Source organism: Anastrepha ludens, chromosome 2 (genome assembly GCF_028408465.1).
Source record: "Anastrepha ludens isolate Willacy chromosome 2, idAnaLude1.1, whole genome shotgun sequence".
Lineage (NCBI taxonomy): Eukaryota > Metazoa > Arthropoda > Insecta > Diptera > Tephritidae > Anastrepha > Anastrepha ludens.
In genome coordinates this window covers 127,776,854-127,800,629 of record NC_071498.1, presented here as the reverse complement: position 1 = coordinate 127,800,629, position 23,776 = coordinate 127,776,854, and the positions used below count along the sequence as shown (strand labels likewise).

Genomic DNA, 23,776 nt, shown 5'->3' with positions numbered 1-23,776 from the left:
TCGTATAGTGAATGAAGAATAATGAAACTTTTAAAGGGAAGGGAAACTTTTAAGGAACTGAATGCAATGCTAATTTCATTAATTGCTTTGAAATTTTGGGAACAATTTGAGAAGTTGGAATTTAAGATATTTTTAAAATAAATAATTATTTTTTAGTATCAGTCCAGCTAATATTCGTATTTGTTGCCCTTATTTTACTGACCAAACTATTCAAAAAGTAAATCAACTGTTCACTAATCCGCGTGAAAACCGTCTGTTACACTCAGAATTTGATCAGAATTAACTGCGCCGGTAAACCCGATTTACGCCGCCGTCTGTCTAGGTTATAAGTTCATTACAGTGTAAGGATGATGAAGTTCGCGCGCTGCTTTAACACTATTGCTGCAATTATGAAACAATTATAAAAAGTGCTAAAATCACGGAAAAATTCTGCACCCTAAAGCTGTTAATAATAGTAAAGCATAATTCAAAATGCAAAGATTGGTTTAAAGGGATTACAAAAACGTCGCCAGCTGCACTTAGCGAATAGGCCTTTTTATGCATTTGTTGTAGGAAACAGCAGCAGGAACAGCAGTGGCGGCTGCCACAACCACGCCTGCTTGTAATAAACACATCAAAATGTAAGAAAGCAGAATCGAAATCGTAGTGGCTGAGGTGGCTAAGCAGTCCTTCCTTTCTTCCTTCCACCTATTGCTGCTCATAATTCACTGTCAATTTCGCTGCGATGGCAATGGATGAAAATCAAACCATATAATTAAAGGTGTAAAACCGCATCCATTATTATTGTGGCACACCTTTGCGCCTGCTATCGTTGCGGTAAGTGTATTCAAAGGGCACTCGCAGCAAGGATCTGTGGCGTAAACGTGAATTGCCTGCGGCCAGGTATATAAAACATTAGCACTAGACGATTAAAAACATTAGCAGCGATATTAAAGTCAGAATTAACTATTTGTGAGCTTTTGGTTAGAGTTTATTATTTTTTTTTTTTTGAAGGCATTCCAATGCATTAAAGGCGTATAACTTTTTGGGCAACAGATAGAGTGTAAATGAATGTGGAAAAGGACGGAAATGGCAATTAAATAAGATGCTTTCCATTTCAATTCAACCGGGCTATTCGGGTCATGTTCTTCGATTTCGATGTAACTTAAATATGTTGCTCTCTGGTCGAAATAATGAGACACGTATTTTTTTGTTCGCCCGAAAAAAATTTTTTTCAAGAGTTATCGGCAATTTTGTTTTTCGCCTCAAACTCAATTTTTTTTAATTATATAAGAAAAAAATTTTTTTAAATGCCCATAACTTAGTCAAAAATGAACCGATTTTAATAATTCTGGGTTCAAAATGATCGTAATTACTTACACGAGCGACTTCATTTAGAAATAGTTGCAAAAAAGTAGTTGAAAATTTTTTATTTTGCAAAAAAGAAAAAAAATTTAAATTTTTTCAAAATTCACTATTTCAAAAAGTGTATTTTTTTTTTTTATAACCTTTTCCAAATCAAAAAAACATCTCAAACTTTAATTGAGCTGCATACCTAGTAGCTAAAATGAGTTGTTTTTGAGTAATGAATTTTTGAGTAAACACCCTGTTTCGCACTTTTTGTTTTTTGCCAAATAAAAAATTTTCAACTACTTGTTTGCAACTATTTCTACATGAAATCACTCGTGTAAGTAATGACGATCATTTTGAACCCAGAATCATTCAAATCGGCTTATTTTTGACTAAGTTATGAGCAATTAAAAAAATTTTCTTATATAGATTCTTTCCATTTCAATTCAAAAGGGCTATTCGGGACATGTTCTTCGATTTCGATGTAACTCAAATATGTTGCTCTCTGGTCAAAATAATGAGACACGTATTTTTTTATTCGCCCGAAAAAAATTTTTTTCAAGAGTTATCGGCAATTTTGTTTTTCGCCTCAAACTCGATTTTTTTAATTATATAAGAAAAAAGTTTTTTTAAATGCCCATAACTTAGTCAAAAATGAACCGATTTTAATAATTTTGGGTTCAAAATGATCGTCATTACTTACACGAGTGATTTCATGTAGAAATAGTTGCAAAAAAGTAGTTGAAAATTTTTTATTTGGCAAAAAACAAAAAGTGCGAAACAGGGTGTTTACTCAAAAATTCATTACTCAAAAACAACTCCTTTTAGCTACTAGGTATGCAGCTCAATTAAAGTTTGAGATGTTTTTTTGATTTGGAAAAAGTTATAAAAAAAAAAAAATACACTTTTTGAAATATTGAATTTTGAAAAAATTAAAATTTTTTTTCTTTTTTGCAAAATAAAAAATTTTCAACTACTTTTTTGCAACTATTTCTAAATGAAGTCGCTCGTGTAAGTAATTACGATCATTTTGAACCCAGAATTATTAAAATCGGTTCATTTTTGACTAAGTTATGGGCATTTAAAAAAATTTTTTTCTTATATAATTAAAAAAAATCGAGTTTGAGGCGAAAAACAAAATTGCCGATAACTCTTGAAAAAAATTTTTTTCGGGCGAACAAAAAAATACGTGTCTCATTATTTTGACCAGAGAGCAACATATTTAAGTTACATCGAAATCGAAGAACATGACCCGAATAGCCCGGTTGAATTGAAATGGAAAGCATCATAAATTTTCCCCGATTACCGCAAGAGTCACCATATAGATGGTCTGCCAGTCCTTTTTCTATTGTCGACATAACCAGTTTCTTGAAATCTTTCCATCAACCTTTGCATTTTCGACGCATTCAGACGAATTTTTCAACCAAAAAAAATTATGAGCTTTAAGGTATTTTGTTCTTAAAGATCGACCATTTCATAAAAAGTTTGAGTAATTTCAACGGCTTCTATCGTGAGAATTTTTTTATCTGTCTGCTTGATAAATATCAAATATGATATAAAACAAAGGTACCGTCTCGGAATTATTCACTACTGACATCTAGTCGTCATTTTTGAAATATCCTTTTTTGTTTTGACATATCGCAAAATTGCTTATTCAGTCTTGCTTCTTGCGCTCCACCACTTGTTCGCAAAAGAGATCCTCCAATGGATTTCAAGGAGTCACTACAGTATAACAAAATGAAAACTAATTTGAATCATTGGGGACTCGTTGTACTTTTCTGATAGGCTATGGAAAATAAGAAGACAATTATTTGACCAAATATTTATATCAGAAAATTGTATAATTGTATGCCATTTCTGATTTTGTATGAAATTCTGAGATATTATGGCAAAACCCGTATGCGGAATCATCAGAAATTGTCATCTACTTTTATAAATCTTACAGGGTTCGGCACTCAAAGTGTGACCAATTAAAAAGGGCCTAAATTTAACGTGGAAAGTTACTTTTATTCAATTCAAAGTAAAAAATGTGTGAAAATAATATAAAATTAAGAACTAATTTACTTTTGCTCGATATGACCAACTTTTGCCTTGACTATGGCCTTGATACGGTCCACAAACGAAACATAAGCTGCCCGAATGTGACTTGCAGGTATTTCGGCCAATCGCGGACAATGGCTTTTCTCAGCGCCTCGAGACTGGAGAATCTTTTAGTTCGGACATTGCTCTCCAAAATGGCTCAAAGAAAATAACCCATCGGTTCCGCGTCTGGTGACGGCTTTAGGCCAAGCCTAACGGGTGAGCTTAACAGGTGCGCACGTTTTTTAATTTTGTGTGAAAGTGACTTGGAAATATTTTATTTCGTTTGGCTTTGTGGCGTATTTAAGTCCTTTCTGGAATTTTTGGATGGCCACTTGGGAGTGGGAGTCAATTGTGAGTACGGCAGTGTCATCCGCGAACGTTCCGACTATTGTTTCTTCAGAAACTGGTAGATCGTATGTGTGTAGTAAGTATAGGATGGGGTCCGTAATGCTACCTTGTGGTACACCAGCTGAACTTTCACCTAGTTGAGATTGTTCTTCGTCTTGTTTGACAAAGAAATATCGGTTATTATGAGTCTATGGACTTGTTTGATGGTACTGTGTTTTTTCCTTAAACCGAATTGGTGATTTGGGATTATATTCCGTTTTTTAATTATAGGCATCATTCTTTTGGGAAAAAGCGATTACATTACTTTAGAGGTAATAGGCAATAGGCTGATGGACCGATATGAGGCGAATTGTTCAGCGCTTTTTCCTGGTTTGAGGATAATTTTTACTTGAGCTACTTTCCATTGAAGGAGAACAAAACCGGAAAATATAATAGAATTGTATATGTCAGTAAGGAAAGTGAGTCCTTCTTCTGCGAGTTGTTTCAGTACTTCTCCAGTTATGAGGTCATATCCAGGAGCCTTCTTTTTTACATTTTTTTATCACTTCTTTAAATAAATTTTTCAAGAATATTTTTTTGGGTGGGTCCATCTAATGTGTGTGCTCCAGGGTATCTTTTACTTTTTCAACAGTACTTGCAGAGGGTTTGAATTCGTGGGCGCAGAATATTCGGGTTAAGTGACTATCAAACGAGTTTGTCTTCTCTGTTTTAGCCCATTTGTTAGTTTCCTCTTTAATGGATTATTGTGCTAGGGTTGGCCTTTTTACATTTTTTGTTGCTTTCCATAGAGAGTAGTCAGTGGTAGGGGTTGCATTAAGTTTCTTAATGAGATAATTCTGGAGCTGAGAGTTGTGTTCGTTTTTAAGAAGTTCTTTGAGTTCTTGAATAAGTGAGTTGAGTGTCTTTTTGTCCTCAGGGTGTCTGCTTCTTTGCCATGTTTTTCTTGCTTGTCGTTTTTCTTTCAATTTTTCTTTTACCTCAAGAGATATTTGTGTGTGGTGTTGAGTTCCATGCTGCACATAAGTATTGAAGTGCTCGACAGCATTTATGATGTCTTCATTGCTCTTGAGTGGGTGTTTTATGTTAATGGTTGAAGTAATAAGATTTGGGAAATACGTCCAGTCGGGTTCACTGTTATGGGAATGACAGTGGGCAAGTGATTCAGCTGAATCTTTATTTAATGTGACAAATATGGGAGAGTGATCGGAGGATGGTTCGTAACATGAGCTACAGGTTATTTTACTAGCTGGAACACCTTCCGCTATACAAAAGTCAATGAGATCTTGTATTTTATTTGTTCCAGCGGGCCAGTACGTTGGAGAGCCTGAGGAGGCTGTGCTGTGGTTCAATTTCGTGATGCCTGCCAATAGTTCGCCAGCTTTGAGGAAGAGAGACGGGATCCCCAATGAGTGTTCTTGGCGTTAGAGTAGCCTCCAGCTAGAAACCTGTTTCCAAGTGTTCTAAAGAATTTTTAATACTCGTTTGTTTTGATAGCATGCTTGGGCTATACACTGATGAGATTGTGATAGGGTCATTCGAAATCTCTTCAACTATACTTGTGGCTTCAATAGCTTCTGTGCAAAAAGAGTTTATGCTGTATTGCATCATATTAATTTTTATGAAAATAGCAGAGCCGGCATGTGCTTCTTGTTATTTGGGATTCGAAAGTAGCTTTTATCGGTAAAGTGAGTTTCAGCGATCAGGAGAATATGTATGTCGTGCGATTTGAGCAGAGTTTTTAGTTCCAATATATGTTTTGATAGGCCATTGGCATTCCAGATAAGAATATTCATGGGTTTGAAGGGTTAAATTTTTGAGTCGGCGGCCGCCGTAGCTAAGACGCTCGCTACAAATAGGAGGAGGAGCTCTGCCATACACCCAAAATGAGTGTACGCACCAATTACATATAAGCGTTTTTCAGTAAGAGCGCTTCAACTTTTTTTTTGAATAAAACACAAACGGTTTGACTTTTTTAACTAATTTTTTTTTTTTATTATCGAATTTGAACATATACATTTAAGTATGAAATTCGATGTCTTTTGCATGACCACCGCGTGCACGTTTTACGAAGTCCAATCGTTGAACCCAATTTTCGACCACCCTTTTGCATAAATCGGCCGAAATTCCATCAATTTCGCGTTCAATATTGGCTCTGAGCTCACAAATCGTCGCCGGCTTGTTACTGTAGACCAATGACTTCACATAACCCCAAAGAAAATAGTCTAGAGGCGTCAAATCACACGAGCGCGGCGGCCATTCGACCGGTCCCTTTCTGGAAATAATGCGCTCATCGAACTTACTCTTCAACAAATCAATTGTAGCGTGTGCTGTGTGGCTTGTGGCCCCGTCCTGTTGAAACCACATGTCGTCTAAGTCCATACCATTCAATTGCGGCCAAAAATAATCGTTTATCATGTCGCGGTATCGATTTCCATTCACAGTAACGTGGCGATCGTTCTCGCCAACGAAAAAATATGGGCCAATTACGCCGCCGGCATGTAAACCGCACCAAACAGTGATTTTTTCGGGATGCAACGGTGCCTCATGAATCACGTGCGGATTGCTTTCTGCCCAGTAACGCATATTTTGCTTGTTGACAAAACCATTGAGCCAAAAGTGAGCTTCATCACTGAAGATGATTTTTCGACTTTAAACTTTCTTAACAGAACACGCATTTTTATAATAAAATTCAATGATTTGCAAGCGTTGCTCAAGTGTGTAGCGTTCCATGATGAAATGTATACTAATGAAATTTACAAATGACAAGCGAAAAATAAAAAAATATTGCGTCGTTCGCCCTCTCTATCGGAAAAAAGTTGAAGCGCACCTATTGAAAAACGCTATATATATGAGACGATATATGAGACGTGAGAGTAACGAGCAGATCATCATTGATTAGACTGGTTGCAAGACTTGCTTGAGGGCGGCCGCCGTTCCCGAATGGGTTGGTGCGTGACTACCATTCGGAATTCACAGAGAGAACGTAGGTTCGAGTCTCGGTGAAACACCAAAATTAAGAAAAACATTTTTCTAATAGCGGTCGCCCCTCGGCAGGCAATAGCGAACCTCCGAGTGTATTTCAGCCATGAAAAAGCTCCTATTTTTATACCTTTCGGAGTCGGCTTGAAACTGTAGGTCCCTTCATTTGTGGAACAACATCAAGTCGCGCGCCACAAATAGGAGGAGGAGCTCGGTCATACACCCAAAAAGGGTGTACACGCCAATTATATATATATAGATAAGACTTGCTTGAGACGCGCGATAATTTTTCGTTAAGTTTAGTTAAACACAAAAGTAAGATTTAAATTGTTAACCTATAAATTATGAAGAGTTTGCAATCAAAAGTTTTGTAAAGAGTTTACAGATTTTAGTAAATTTCCTGCAGCACACTTAAAGTGCGGTTTTTCATTTCGTACTCGGCTTCCTAATTATTTTACAATTCATGAAAAGTTGACTTTCTTAAAATTTAAGAAACTGCCCGAAACTTTTATTATTATCAATTCTCCGTCGTAAGTTTTTCGTCTGTTTAGTGAACCATATAGATACCATAACGTTTGTTTAGTAAGTGAACAAAAAACACAAAAAAAAAAAAATTTCTATAAATACAAACATATTTCGCGCCTTCAACATTTTTTACATCATTTTTAACACCCAGCGGCCCAGCTGCCAAGTGTTGTCTCAGCAACAATGTCGCGTAAACATGTTTTCCAACGCCCGCTTTGACTGAGTAAGTGCCTACTAGGTAGAAATATATCTCTACTGTCCGGCCACTTGCTGCTGCTCAGCAACTTGATTTATGTTCTACACGACACCCGCTGCTCGAGCCATCAACAACGAATGCCCAACGGCTATTGGCTACTTCCTTAATCAGCTTTTTAAAACTTCCTTTCGCTGGGCCGTAAGTAGGAGTACTGGCACAAACACACACACGTACACACATGCAAGTGTAGTCAGCATAAATACGGGTATGTATGTGCTTAAGCGACACACATATAAACATACATACAGCCATGCGTATGGTAGCTAGTCGAGATTGCTTTCTTGCCACCTTTCTTAGTTACTGCGGCATTGTCAGCATACTTGCCGCACAACATTTACGCTATTTAAAATGCAAATTGAGGATCAGAACTTTAATGTGGCACAATCACTTAGAGCAACACACACTAGTGGTGCATGCAAAGCTACAGCCATGGCTACATGCCACATTTGCGTCGCCTTGACTGCATTTTTCCACTTACATACACACTGAAACTGAATACGACAGGCAGCCGGCGTTCTTCTGGCATCGCAGCGAACATTTACATTTACATAGAAATGTTATTAACGTCATTAGTGTGGCATTTGTATCGCATTGCTCACCAAGCGGACGAGATTTCCGACAGCCACAACCATAGCTAGACGGTGGAGTTGCGCGTAATACCAACAAATCAAGCGCTGAAATTGGCTTTTGCGCATGCGCAGCCTCTCATTTTCACTGCACGTAGATAAAAAGAGTACTCGCTTGTGCTTCTACGAGTGGCAGGCGTCGCAAATGCCATTTTCCATTTGTTCACATCAACAAAGGAAATTTAATTAAAGTTGCCACACGGCAGGTTTAGAAGGAATTACATAAGTGCAGCAAATGTTTGGTTGGCCGTTGTCAGGTGGCTGGTGGGAGTGTATCAGCTTTATTTGAATTTTTTTTTTGTTTTTTGATATAAATTTCTTTGTTCTACAGACTAAGCCAACAGGTGTTGAGTTGGTGATAAATCACTGTGTTTAAATTATTACGGGAATGTTCGTTTAAATTGATCGAAAAGTATTAACATTAAATGACGTCGTTAAGCAGCCTATTCAACGCCATAAAAGCTGGGACGGATCTCACCGAGTCATACAAAGTCAGGTGCAAAGAAAAATCTCGCTAGCTACTAATAATTTCATTTATCCAGCTGCAATAAGATTTGATGTTGCCCCCGCAAAATGGTTGCCCACAGCGAGTTTCCAAACTGGGTGCTATCGAACGGTAGTCACGCACCAACCCTTTCGGCTAAAGTGTCCACTTCATGAATGTAGCTATCGCAAAACTACTCGTGGTAGTGTTGAGTTTTATCCAAAGAATTTTCTACCGGGCAATGCCCGGTTAAAACTCAACGCACACAAAATTTGTGACTTTGTTAACCTTACAAGCTTGTTCCGTGCTGCTCTGACCAGAAGCACCTTGCTATTATCCATTTAGGTATTACATAATAATTCTTATGCTCCATATAGAAAAGAGCATCCCAGATAGCTACGGGGATCCCCAACATCTCTTTGAACGGAGAGTGACGTTCTTGATTGCGTCCTAAACTATTCAAGAGGGCAATCTGCATGCTGAAGGCATCTTCCTCCGATTGGGGCGTATTCAGTGATCTAGAAACCCAAATTTAAAAACTTTCTATCAAGCTTCTGGATCTTGCTCGTTCTCCCTTGCAGGAATGTGAAAAGGGAAAGATCCGCTTGGGGAGAATGAAGATCTTTCCGTGAAAAACTTTTCTGAAAACCAGCATCTGAATCTTTCCCCTTTCTCCCTTGAATGAATGTGAAAAGGGAGAATGGAGAGCTTACCGTGAAAAACTTTCCATTCAACTTCTGGATCTTGCCCATTCTCCCTTGAAGCTACTTGAAAAGGGAGAATGGAGAGCTTTCCGTGAAAATCTTTCCTTCCAGCATCTGAATCTTACCCATTCTCCATTGAAGGACTGTGAAATGGAATTATCCGCTTGAGGAGAATGGAGAGCTTTCCGTGAAAGACTATTCCGCAAAACTTCCCATCCAGCTTCTGGGTCTTGCCCATTCCAGGAAAGGAGTGCTTTCCGTGAAAAACTTTCCATCCCGCCTCTGGATCTTGCCCATTTTCCGTGAAGGAATGTGAAAAGGGGAAAATTCGCTTACACTTAAAGTCAATCTACTCTGTCTGTCCGTTGTAGTGGATATGAACTCAAAATGTCTCAAAGTTTGAAGTGTCTGTACTTTAACTTCAAGTTCTTAACGTAATGGTGGCACGATCAGGGGCAGCGGCAGAGTATGTTGCTTGGTGCTATCGTACGTTTGAAATAAATCACCAATTTCATATGCGCAGCTCTTGCTATTCCTCACACCTTCTTTACCAACGGATTTCACAATTCGAGCCAGCAGTTTTCAACAGTCTTGTGAAACTATTTATTTTCACGTGCATAGTATGAGTTTGGAAATTAATATAGCTGGCATCCCAGTACCTCAATAAAGCAACAGTTTCCTTGGTAAAATATGGGTATTTTCGCCTAGAGTTGTAATTTGGATTTATAGAACTTATTAGCCAATTCTGCTGTATGGAGTTCTTGACTGTGGAACTCGCTGGAGAGGAGGACATCGGTGGAGGAAGCCCAAAGATCGACTTTTATCACTGTAGTATCTATGGACATAGCAGCCAAAACGGTCACTGTTCGTGCCCCAATCTGATTGAAAGTCTTTGGTTACAGGCTTAACCTCACTTACGGACATTGAAGTATTCTCAGAAACTTTGAGCTCATACCCCTGGTGACTAATCAATGCACATCCCCGCTTGGTCTAAGCGAGATATTCTCCACTCACATTCAAGGGAAGAGCAGACGGGATACCGCATTTGAAGAAAGGGCCTGATTAACCTTTTCACGGATGGCTTGTAGTTGGATGGAAGGGTTGGTGAAGAGGCAGCTGATTGGCTGCTTCCTTGTGTATTCTTCTTAATGGATGTAAATATCTATTCCTACAGCCGAGCGGCAATTAGGGCCCTGAGTTTGATGATGGTTTACTCGTAACTGATCGGAGAATGCTTTCCTTCTTCTTCGATCGCATCCGAATTCTTTAATATTAAGCTCACTGGGTACCTGGATACAGACATATTGCAGGTAGATGTGGGGTGAACGAGTTTCTAATAATTATTAGAAGACCCATTGCCATTCTATGAAAAATCTGAAGCATTGTTGAGTGCTTGGCTGACCTTCTCCTCCGATTTTGTTTTTCAAGCCAAGGAACCTACCTCTTGTGCGACCTTTGAACGTTCGAACGGTTGACGATAATATTTTTCATGGCAAAAATGCACCCGGTGATTAGCCAATGCTTGACAGGGAGCGACCGAATGGTAGCCAACACAAAGACTCTCTCGGTTCGTCTCATGCTAACTCAGTAACAATATACAGGGTCCAGCACTCGAAGTGGAACCACTTGTAAAGAATGCTCCGGAAGGTCATTTAGCCAACTAACAGACAGTTGATTACACTTAGAGTGCCGGACCCTTTAAACTATACAACGTATTAGAATAGAATAAAGAGCTGATTAGGTTTTGCTTGAAAAAATACGACTCGCGACTAAACTAAAAGGCAAAGCTGAGTCTTGGAAAATTGAACAAAGGTAACTTGATAATGTTCGGTTCCCGAATAGAGAATTTAATTATACGGATGGTTTCCAAAAGGTGGAGTTTTATGCCGAAGTCTTTGGTGTTGTACGCGCGTGGGGTGCAATGACCTCGATATGCCATCGATCCTTAAATTTGTCTCTCGAGAGATCAATAACCACTGCAGAGGTTGATGGGGTACCAATTGATAAAAGTAAGTCGGATGATAATGATTCAGCTGATGATAAAAAAAGTCTGATGCAAGCATGAAGTTAGTGGGCATTATATGAGAAATGAGCATTCACCGCTTTCGTCCATCAAAGTAAGTGCTCTGATTGAATTTCTCGTAAGTAGCTAAATTTATTCTCGAGTTATATCTTGGTAGTATGTCAATTCCCCCCAAATCGAATCGAAAAAAAAGCAACCAGTGCAAATAAAGACCTTTACCCATCCCTATCATCGCCAATCACCAAAACTGTTAACCAAAATTATCCAAAATTCATCATTATAAAATCCTCTGAAGAAAACAACAAAATTTCCAAGTATAGTGTGTTCGCTAAAAAGAAAGCCCCGGAATAAGTACAAAGTACAGATCTGTAAGCATTCTCAAGGACGGCAGCTTATAAGCACTTACAAAATCGAAAAAGGTGGCTGAAAAGTTCATGAAATGTAAAAATCTTGGTGGCTTATGCCCAATATCTGTGTCCCTCCACGAATCACTTAACACGTGTAAAGGTACCATTTATGACAAAAACCTAGCCGAAACCGATGAAAAAGAAATTATCGAAGGACTTAAATCGCAAGGAGTCGTAGATGTCTACAAGTTTACCAAAAAAATAAATGGAAAATGTGCGCCAACTGCTTTGGGCGACACCCCGCTTCAGCTAGAGACTGTCCTAAATACATTGAGCAAAAACAAATATTGAAAACTAAAACTCAAAATAAGTGTAACTTCAACGAAGCCAAGCGGCTATTCAAGCTACAAAACCCGTTTTCTCTCAATAGAAAACAAACGTATGCCTGTCCTACTACCCAGTAGAACCGCCGAAAATTCACCATCTCATCCTATCTCAAAAACAACAACTTCTGACACTTCTCAAAACACAGCAAATAACATAAACACGAATAAGCCAACCGCACTCCCTTTACCCAAGCACTCACTCAACTCAGAAGATAATACCACAACACACTTCGCATCTCTCTCCCGCAACTTTCTTAAAAATAACAAAAGCACTACAGTAAAACAATCATCATCTCTCGTAACACAGACGAACACAACTAGCTCACTCACTGCAACATCTCACAGCATACCATCACATAACTTGAGCTCGTTTACAATAAACAACTCAGATATGAGTGTCCAGGCACTCACAGAGCATACGCCTCACCTCAGTGCAAACTCTTTTAATAACTCAATCGGTAATCCAATTGATCACACGTTTACAATCTATCAATCCCTCAGAAACTCTCTTTAATTACCAACTGCCCGATGACTACATGAATTATGTACATTATCAACTCCACTCTACATCAGTCTCTCAGGTTCAAGTTGATGATATAGAAATAGATCACGACGAGTCTACACTATGAGCTGTTTTCATTTAACAGCTTTTATAGTGAATTATAATTAATATTGTACATTATGGTACTTAATATTCTACAATGGAATATTAAAGGATATCTCAACAACTACCAAGATTTAGAACACTTAATAAAAGATCGCAGACCCCACGTTATATGTATCCAGGAAACTCACCTTAAACACAATTACCTTCCACATCCACCAAAACAATACTCAGCGCATTTTCATAATTTCCCTCATATAACTAACGCTAAGCAAGGCTGTGGCATACTAGTGCACAAAAGTGTCCCACATAAAATCTTAAATATCACCTCTAACATCTCAGCAGTTGCCGTAGAAGTTAATCTTCAATATCCGTTAACCATTGTATCTATATTAGGCCGGGTCGATTTGTGGGGATGCATATAATATGAAAATATTAGGTGTAACATTTGATTCCAAATATAACTTTAATATTATATAAGGAACGCACTAGCTACCAGGCTGAATATTATAAAATACCTATCCATAAAAAGAAAATCCGCCTTGTGTGAGATAAAGGAGCTTGCAGAATTTCTCAAATTAAGTTTTTCCCCACCAAAACTTACGCCAGCAAAAATCCCACCATGGGAACTTGACAGCAAGATATTTATCAATGAGTTGACACTCCACCACAAAGACAAGACATGTCAATCTAATTTTCAAAAGCTATAACTAGCATCGCTACTCCACTAAAGCAGGAAGGATGGAGCTCTCTGTTTACCGACGGGTCAAAACAAAAAGACGGTATATCATTTGCTGTTACAGACGAGAATGGTCTAACACAGTCCCACGGATTACTACCACAATATGCAAACATATTTGACGCAGAACTACAGGGATTAATCTCGGCACTACAAATGGCCAAAGAAACCAACAAATGCTACGTGATATGTACAGACAGTAAATCGGTATTCCTAGCTTCCCAAAAATTTCACATAAGAGACAGCCCATTACAATCGGTGCAACAACTACTTATGAGCGCATCACCAAAAATAAAACTGATGTGGATCCCATCTCACTCAGGCATCTTGGGCAATGAACAAGCAGACCTAGCTGCAAAATCCTCGTTAAAAGACTGTCTTCACGTCTTCATACCATTTGATGTGAAGTCACTAAAAACCTATTAACCTAACGCTCTACGGAAACATCTTAATGAGGAATGGTCAACTTACACACATCCATACAAAGATATAAACTCTCTCGGTGCACAGATCAAACTTCCAACCAACACTTCAACATGGCCCAACAGATGCTTCATATGCCTCAGATTGGGGCACACACTTATAACGCATGAATATATTTTGCAATCGAAATCTCAACCCAAGTGCCACTTCTGCAACAATAACAACCTAACAATTCAGCATATTTTATCAGATTGCCCAAATCTTCACGCTCAACGCTCTCAAGCATTTCAAATACAGAACACACTCCCGCTAATCCTACGACACCCCCCAGAATCTAATATAAGACTAATTGTTAACTTTCTGAAAGATATATTATTAAAATGTTTCACTTAATTTAAACCCTTAGAAATAAGTATTATAGCCATATGACTAAGTCGATAGCCTTGGTAGCTTGTGCTTAAAAGTTATTTTGTAATTTTAATTATAGATAACAAATAAATAATAATAATAATACCCTTATTAAGATTTCAAATCATTCATATTTCTTTATTTTATATTTATTTCAAATTTATTTCAAACAAAATTAGAGTTGCAAAAATGTTCGAAGACTTGTTAGAAATTATTAATATAATATATATTTATTTATTTAATATATGGAAAATAACAATTAATTATTATTTTACAATAAAAAAAAAACAAAAAAAAAAAAAAAAAAAAAAAGGAGCACTAGCTGCCAGGGCTTACGGCTCACTACTCTAATAAGATTATTTTTTACTACAAAAGTTAAGCTATTAGAGAGTTAATTTTATAGATGTTTAAGTAAAGAGACTTATGGTTTAAATCAATTTTCTCAGATCCGCTCTAATTAAGTAATCTGTCATTTTCTCAATGTTTTCCTGAGAAGGAGTCTTTAGTATTTCCGATGGAAGATGGCTGTTGAAACTTGTGTTACTGAGATTCATAAAATGCGTGCAGTCGTCCAATAGGTGTTTAACTGTTAATGTTGACAGGGTGCAGTAGGGGCAGTATGTAACGAACCAATTGAGTAAGCTGCTCCGTCGGCGCCTGCTCAACATCGACGCCACTCACCAGTAATCTGTAGGTTATAAATGAAAACGGCATTTAAATTTGTTCATAAATACATTTCTCTGGGCGTGTGCCATATAGCTTAATGCTGCAAATAGTCACCGACGTAAACGCACTCCCCTGTCAGCTGTTACGACAAAACTAATGAGAACCCCATGTAAATGAATGTATCGTAGATTTTATCGCAGGATTTTTGAAAATTCCTCTCTGGATTGCTCTTTCGACGCACAGTGTGGCCAAATAGAAATCAAATCGAAATCATTTACAAAATAAACTTGAAAAATTTTATTATTTGTTAAAATAACTTAAAAACAATGTTGAATAATGTTAATTATAGATAAATGAACTATTTCCATTCGTTGGTTTTTGACTTTGGTTTATTAAACAATGAAAAATTGTAAAAAAAAATATCAATGGCAACATTGTGTCGATACAACCGAACACAAACACACACAAACCGATGTATTGCGTAATTGTGTAACTAAAAGAATGCTGTTGTTCTCTACGGGATGAGTTTTGCTCAATTTTGTGCTCTCTAGGGGCTGCGGTAGGGCACTACGTACGTCGATGACTGTTTCCAGCATAAGTCGACTTACGATAAAAATGAAATTGTTTTCATTGTGGTCGGGCGTTTTGTGCCAGTGCATTACGGTTGGAGCGGGTAATTTATTGAAAAATGTGCGCGAATTTTATTGTTATTAAAAATCAGTATAAATTTAAAAAGGCTCTGATTTCTTTTTTTAACTTTTATTTTCTTATCTTAGAATGTATTTTCTATCGTTATTATAATATATAAAGCTACTTTCTGTATACTGTGAAGATGCGGTCGTTTACTCGAAAAAAAGAAAATTTTAACCAACAAATAATTAATAACCCGTATATCTTTATTTCCCTTATTCTACCACCCATCTATAAAAACGTATAACTACGTGACCCGCGCTCTACCCACAGTTTGCGAAAAACGTATTTTTACGTGTCCCGCACACAATGTGTTAATAGCGTGTACTATTTTAGTATTATCGTCACTACTTATATATTTTATTATAATTTTATTTTATAATTGTTTAAAATTAAATTAACTTAAGCTACTATGTCATACGATTAGATGCAGACACAGATTTCATTGGAAACCAATCGTACCAGGTTCTTCCAACAGCCAGCTGTTACAAGTTTCGTCTTCAGGAATTTCCATATCATCAATTAATGCTTCGAACACTATTTTGATAAGTGACTCTTTCTCAGCCTCCATGTATTTCTGACACTGCATGAAAGGAAAAAGTGAAAAGATACGACAATTACCGCTATTGTCAATAGCCAATATTCTTCAAACACACCTCTGACATTCCATATTTATCTATAGATGTTCCGTATACAAAAAGAACGAACGGAAGTTGAGATCCGTCTTTACGGTCTTTTAATATATTTATGGCTTCTAAGACGAATTCACAAGTAATTTGTTCGCAAAATTCTATTTTTAAGTGACGCAGATGCTTGCAACTTCGCAACAGTTTTATCAGAGCTTCATTTGTTATATTGCCACTGTTTCTAATAACCAGCTCTTCAAGTTGCTCTAATTGGCAAAGTTTTCGAAGCGCGTTAGTGTCGATTGCTTGATTATTTGCGCAATATAATGATTTCAGATTTTTCAATTTTGATATGAAACTGATTTCTTGCGGATTGATTGAATTTGTGCCATAGATTTTTAAGGTTTCTAATTGCTGCGACTTATTTTCGACCAATTTGAAAAAAATCTGTGTATGTGATCCCGAAAGAGATGTGTCGAGTATCAATTCTAGGTGTTTCAGTCGAGGTAATAATGATACATGCTCATATGGGCAAGATATTTTCAATATTTCGAGTTGCGGACAATGTTCTGCCATGCTGTTGAAAAAGATTGGCGATAGCCGTTCACAGTGACGTATGTCAAGCGATTTTAAGTTTGGCATGGAACGGCATATTTTAATCAAATTGGAAGTTTTAATATTACTACAATTATATAAATTTAGAACCTTCAGCTGCACCAACGATTTCATAAATTTGCCTGCAAACAAAGAAAATGTGAATATTTATGTATGTATTCATATTTTAAGGGCAAGTTTTTCGTCATAAGACGTTTTACCTGTTATCTTCCAGTTATCGGAGAGTGTCAGGCTCTCTAATTGAGTCAAGTATTGCAGAGATTGTATTGAGAGGTCATGTAAATCGCATCTATGAAAATGTAACTCCCGTAATAGATGGAAATTACGAAAGAATTTCTTCAGACAATTGCGCTTTATTTTACAATCATATAATGTGATTCGTTTTAAGTTGACGCAGCACGTTATAATAAGTGGTATGATGTGTTGACGATTTTTAAGTGGTACAGCGCCCGACACTCGTTCAATATTCTTGCCGGCGAAACGGAAGAAGTCGCGTATCTCCCATAATGCCATTCCTAAGAGTTTATGAAATTCGAACCTTTTATATGCGCGCCTGGATAACATTTTGAATACTTCTTCAAAACGATTGCATACTCGTGCAAAACGTATTCGATCTCGTAGCCCTAATAGACCACAAATAATCTCTAAGCAATAATCATTTAGCGATAGCACATTCAGGACAGTAAAGTTCGTATCAACGTTCAAAGTTTCAGCTTTCCTTTGTTGGGCTCCACGTTTCTTTTGGCTATATGCTTTTTCGGCATCAGGCTGATTCCAACTATTGTCAGCTTTAACCTCAATAAATGAATGTCGTATACAATGTATACATTTCTGCAGTACTCTAAATATTGTATGAGAAATCAGAGGGTATGTTATAAAATAAACTCAAGTATTTTACCTGTAAGCACTTTCTGGTTCCACAAAGTTCACAAATCCTACGGTCGGCGAAAAACGACAACATCTCTCTTTCTCATCCACTAGTCGTAATTCCGAAATCAGGCCAAACTTTCGAAAATAACGAAATATGTGGTCATCTTTCAACTGCAGCAACACATGATATTCAAAATTTAGAAAATTCCATTAACAATAATAATAAAATTATAGCTCTTACCCATCTTGGAATGTTGTATACGATAATATTGTAAATCAATACGTTGTCCTCTGTGTACGCCTTTTTATCTGTCGTAAAAAACACCTTGCTGCTTCCAGGGCCCTCAGGATCCAAATTTTCACCAGAGTGCACCAACGACATGATCTTATCCGCTCGGCAGTACCTACTAACGTATTTAACTCAACGGAATTCAAAAAAGTAATGACAAATTCTAGTTCGTTTTTTCAGCTGACACGATGAAACTAATGAGAGCCCCAGGTGAATGAAAAATCACCACCGTTCTGTAGTATTGTAGATCGTTGACTTGGGATTTTGGATAGTTTGCGTAGAAAAGTGTCGGCTGATTGCTCTCTCACCAGACAGTGCTGCCAAACAGTACATTTCGAAATCATTTACAAAATAAAATTAGAAAAACTATAATTTTTACAAAATACACTTAAAAACAATTTTGAATAATGTTAATTATAGATAAATGAACTATTTGTATTCGTTGGCTTATTAAACAATGAAAAATTGTAACTGATAACGCGGATGTGTGAAAAAGTGTGTATGCAAAAATATCAATGGCAACACTGTGTCGATACAACCGAACACAAATACACACAAACCGATGTATTGCGTAATTGTGTAACTAAAAGAACGCAGTTGTTTTCTACGGGATACGTTGTGCTCAATTTTGTCTTCTCTATGGGTTGCGGTAGGGGACTACGATACGTTGGTCAGTGTGCGAACCATTAGCCTCAATGTATCTTACGAGTATTTGAGAAAGGGTAATTAGTCGCATCACATTGCATGGTGTGGGCTAACAGGTTCCGCGTGCTTTAACGCTTAAATAAATAAAAGAACAAACGAAGCTTAGGTAACCCTTCTGCTCCTGATACCTCCACTCACCATGCGGTAATCATTCGAAAAATCAGCTTCTAAGTACCAAATAAAGAAACTGGGAGAAGCAAGTTTTAGTCATCTATACCTATACCTTCTGCTCAAATATGAAGGCGACTGATTTAATAAAACACAAACGGGTAATTATTGTTCAATTTTTATTTTATCTCCTTCAAAATAATCACCATTGGAGGCGATACACATATGCCAACGTTTTTTCCAATCATCATAGCATTTCTGGAAGACCGATTTCGGTATGGATTTCAGTTCCTTCTTCGAATTCTCTTTTTTGACTTCAATTGTCTCAAAATGTTTTCCACGGAGCGGCAACTTGAGCTTAAGAAACAGGAAAAAGTCCCATGGAGCCATATCAGGCGAATACGGTGCTTGCGGAACGATATTAACATTATTTTTGTTCAAATAATCGCGAACAAGACGTGATGTGTGAGCTGGTGCATTATCGTGATGCAAGCGCCATGACTTGTTGTCCCACAATTCCTTCCTTTTAAGACGAATGCTCTCGCGCAAACGCTTTAAAACGTCTAAATAATATGCAGCGTTAACCGATCGGCCTTGCGGAAGGAACTCCGAGTGCATCACACCTTCGTAATCGAAAAAAACAGTCAGCATAACCTTAATTTTTCAGCGACTTTGGCGTGGTTTTTTGGGTTTCGGCTCCTCCGGGCAACCACTTTTGTACCACTAGAAAACACGTGCACGCGATAGAGCAGAGTCCCCATAGGTTGTCTGCAACATTTTTAAGGCGCCTGAAACCGAAATTTTGTTGGAATAACAAAATTTCAAACAAATTCTTTGTTCAACTTGAATTTCCATCGTTAAATTCGAAAAACACACTCGAGCTTGACTTGTTTACAGTAGCACAGAAAACAAACTATGTGACATATCACGCTGAAATTTGGCATGTAAGCTTATAACAGTCCTACCATCCAACAAAAAATTAATTTTTGCCATACGTCATCCGCGGACCGTTTTATTGATAAAGTCTCGTTCATATTTGAGCAGAAGGTATATAAAAGTTCAGCCGTTTTTCGCGTTGTGATGAACTTTACGGAGAATGGCTCAACCGATTTTAACAAAACTTTGCCACATTGAAGAGACACATGTGGAGAAGATTTGTGTTTTGAAATTTTAAGAATCGGATACCAGAGTCTCGAGAAATAGGTCAAAACGTTGACCGGGTAACCCTAGGATGTGTTTGTACAATATGGGTAGCAAATGGAGGCTGTTGATGATGTCTATAGTATCGAGTATTTTTCATACCGTTCCGTGACTAGGGTCTCGAGAAATAGGCCAAAACGTGGGCCCGGGTAACCCTAGGATGTGTTTATACAATATGGGTAGCAAATGGAAGCTGTTGATGATTTCTATAGTATAGAGTATTTTTCATACCGTTCCGTGACTAGGGTCTCGAGATATAGGCCAAAACGTGGCACAGACACAGCGGCTTTGCACCGAATTAAACCAAACTTACACACATTGTTAAGTAAGTATTGAAAATGGGTTTCGTAAAATTTGGTTGCAATTCGGAGCACTGGCAACGCGTACAGTGTTCTTTTGAACCAGCCATAATGTCGTTTACTTTTTTAACGCTTGGGGCGGAACTGAACTGTCAAATTGACAGTGTGAGTTACAATGTGCCAATATTTCTTTCTGATTTGGACGCCATAAGGAGAAGACGTAAGTGCAAAGTGTAAACATTTTTTGGAGTGGATTTTGGAACAGTGAATAATTTCTTACGAAATTTGAGAATTTAATGTGAAATCCAAATGTTCAAATGAAATTATGTTTCGTGGATTTATGTTTTCGGTTCCTATGCGATAAGCTACGATACACCATGAGTGAAAAAAATGGTAAAAAAATGGAAAAACAAAAGAAATTGTTAAAGGATGCAAAGGAAGAGCACGAAAAATGCGTAACTTTGATGAAAAAATTAAATGTCTTATCATGCAAATTGTCAACAATTTTCAGAAGAAAAGAGATGATTTAAGAAAATCACAACAAAATAAAATAATCCTGACCATGTGGATTTGGGCTTTTAAACACATATGCATCGAAAATATAATATTATCCACAAAATTGAAAAAAACATGTTTTAAAATCTCAGAATACCATAATTACAATCATGTTTATTACAGTACAAATGCCAAGACAATCACGTAATCATATTGGTCGTTCGGCAAATAATAATAGGCGCATGAGAAATGCCCGGAATAACGCGACATCAGAAGAACGTCAAGAACAAAATGAAGTAGTCAAACGATTGATGAATAATGTTATCGAAGCAACTATTTGAATTGGCAAATTCAAGCATGAAGACGTTCTAATACCAAAAATTTGCAACTGCCCATTCGTTTAGCATTTGCAATAACTATCAATAAATCACAAGGGCAAACTTTAGAAATATGCGGGATGAATTTAGAAGAACCAGTATTCACCCATGGTCAACTATACGTTGGCTGTTCACGTGTTGGGAAGCCAACAACATTATATATTTACTCAAAAACAAATAGAAAAACAAAAAATATTGTATATGCCAAAGCGCTTGAATAAAGAATAAAGAAATAAATAATATGAAAACCATATCTTTTTTGTTCTAAACCATATCTATTCTATTTTAGTGTGCCCAGCGAAGCGGACCGGCTTTGCTAGTATTACAATAAAAATGATTTACTCTCCAAGAAACTTGTGTATGAATTGGATTATTGTCACGCAGATGAAGGCGCGTATATCGGCTAGCATAACTCAATTCGCACTGGCACTTTTACCTCAAATAGAGCCAAGGTATAAAAAGAAAAAAAAAAAAAAAAACCAATAACTGTAACTTTAATGAAATTACCGTATTTTTTATTTACTTTTAGTTTTTTTTTTTTTTGGAAAAGCATAAATATCCTGCTTCGTTTTTATGGTGCCGCTGCATCATTGGCAACCCGCTGCGCACTTCCTGATCTCAATTTTCTTTCGTTCAACGTGTGGTTAACATTTCCTACAAGCAAATGAACTGCAATTAAAATGGCGGCTCTATAAGAAAAACGAAAATAAGATCGACGAAAGGGAGTTGTTCTACTCTAATGATAGCCAACTGAAGACAGTGTGGCAAACTCTAAGCGCACGCTGACAGGCAAATGTCGCAGAGCGGCACCATAAAAGAAGCTCCGACTAAGTTGCTCGTAAAGTGAGCAAGAATTGGCGCTAACAAAGCAGTAAATATACTTTAAAGGAAATCGCAAGCAATGAAATCCACTTTGGTTGCGACAAATGCAAACTTCATATAAAAATTTTCAGATATACCTACATATGGATTCAAGTATGTATGTATGTATGTATGTGTTTATGTGTGTATTTTTGTATGTAAATGTGTATGTATATATGTATGTATGTGTGTATGTATGTATGTATGTATGCATGCATGTATTAGTATGTAAAGTGCATAAGTATGCAAGTAGACCTCAAGTAGTTGCTACAAACTGCTATGCTAGCGATGAACTGCATCAGCCACACGGACACCCCATTGTGTATTAATTAGATGACGGTAGTGACAGCAAAAGCCAATCTAAGGATGGTGCACTCTGTTTGCTTGCTTTTCCACTTGCTCTCTCATCTACTGTGTACGCCAATTGCACCAATTGTTACAGCAACAATTGAAGCGTAGAAATTAAATCAAGTCACTCGTAATAAATTGCAGCTGCTACCTTGACAATGAGGCAATTAGAATGCAAGCATCGGGGAGTGTACACGTTTATAAACAGATGAAAAACATACCCACACATATACATCATACACACACATACATACACATACATACATACATGCATACATAGATATAAAGTAATCTTATCAGCGGCAATCGGTGAGTAGACAGCAGCGAAGCAATTAAGTGGCTATTGATGGTCGTCACTGGGCAATTTCATCGTACAAATCTGCCAATTTAACGATGCGATTAAAGATATGTATCTTTTTGATTTGCAAATAGACAGTTGGGCAGTTACATATTGATGGGCGTGGAATGAATTACGTGCAACGAAGTCACGTGAATCGCGGTAAGCATGGCTGGCTGATTTCGAAATACATAACTACATACAAATATATGTAGACGGCAGGTTGGCTTAAAAGTGGACTCTATAAAATAAACTCGGGCTTAATTTTGAAATATTTTTTTTTCAAATGACTGCCTCAAAATCTCTGAATCGCTTCAAATTATTTGGCCTTAAATTTCGAACTCTCTACATATATGGATATTTTCGGGAATTACAAGTCCTAGTCTTATTTTATGCTTATGTTAGGTTAGGTTAGCCAAGTTGCTTATCTACAAAGTTTTTGTTTATCGCACCATTACTCGTTACAATGATACTGGTAGTATCGCAAAATATTATGGAGGTGGTCATCAAAAGACTGCAACGTCACGTGAAATGGTTCAATAAGCGAAGAAGGGACTTGGGAAAAATCCCCGATGAAGTGGCAATCAATTGGCGAAAGAACTGAAAATATCTGGCAGTAGCATCCGCCGTTGACCAATCAGTTTGACATCGTTCATGTTGAAAAGTCTGGAACGAGTGGTGGAGAAACATATTCGAGTGGGAGTATTGCCGAGAAGTCCACTTAGTAGAAATCAACACGCTTACCAGAGTGGAAAATCATGTGAATCAGCCTTACACGATCTTGTTAGCAAGATTGAAGCTGGGCTGGAAGCTGACGAATACACAATGGGCGTGTTCGTGAACATTGAGGGGGCTTTTGATAATGCCACTTTCGGCTCGATATGTTCTTCTGCCGAACGACACGGAGTTAATCAAGCCATTATAAAATGGATATACTCCATGCTCTCTGAGAGGCTGTTAACCGCTGCTGGCAGCGATGACGAGCAAATCACAGTCAGGGCCAAGCAAGGATGTCCCCAAGGGGGTG

General features: G+C 37.4%; 1 protein-coding gene across 1 annotated transcript; it reads right to left on the bottom strand.

Annotated features, from left to right (window-relative positions):
* Positions 1-16,021: 16,021 nt before the first annotated feature.
* On the bottom strand, positions 16,022-18,324 carry LOC128859495 (uncharacterized). The gene is made up of 5 exons (XM_054096436.1): positions 17,972-18,324; positions 17,759-17,901; positions 17,061-17,701; positions 16,276-16,982; positions 16,022-16,202 (listed from the first exon to the last, which is right to left on the bottom strand). Exons 1-5 carry the CDS (start codon positions 18,110-18,112, stop codon positions 16,062-16,064), a joined length of 1,773 nt encoding a protein of 590 aa, XP_053952411.1. The 5' UTR covers positions 18,113-18,324; the 3' UTR covers positions 16,022-16,061.
* Positions 18,325-23,776: the final 5,452 nt, after the last annotated feature.

Bases quoted from the DNA above. Each gene is read 5' to 3' on its own strand.
- LOC128859495 (XM_054096436.1), bottom strand. From the start codon at position 18,112: ATGTCGTTGGTGCACTCTGGTGAAAATTTGGATCCTGAGGGCCCTGGA. The intron at 17,902-17,971 runs GTAAGAGCTATA...GTGTTGCTGCAG, and splicing joins TATACAACATTCCAAGATGG to TTGAAAGATGACCACATATT. The intron at 16,203-16,275 runs GTGTGTTTGAAG...CCTTTCATGCAG, and splicing joins ATAAATATGGAATGTCAGAG to TGTCAGAAATACATGGAGGC.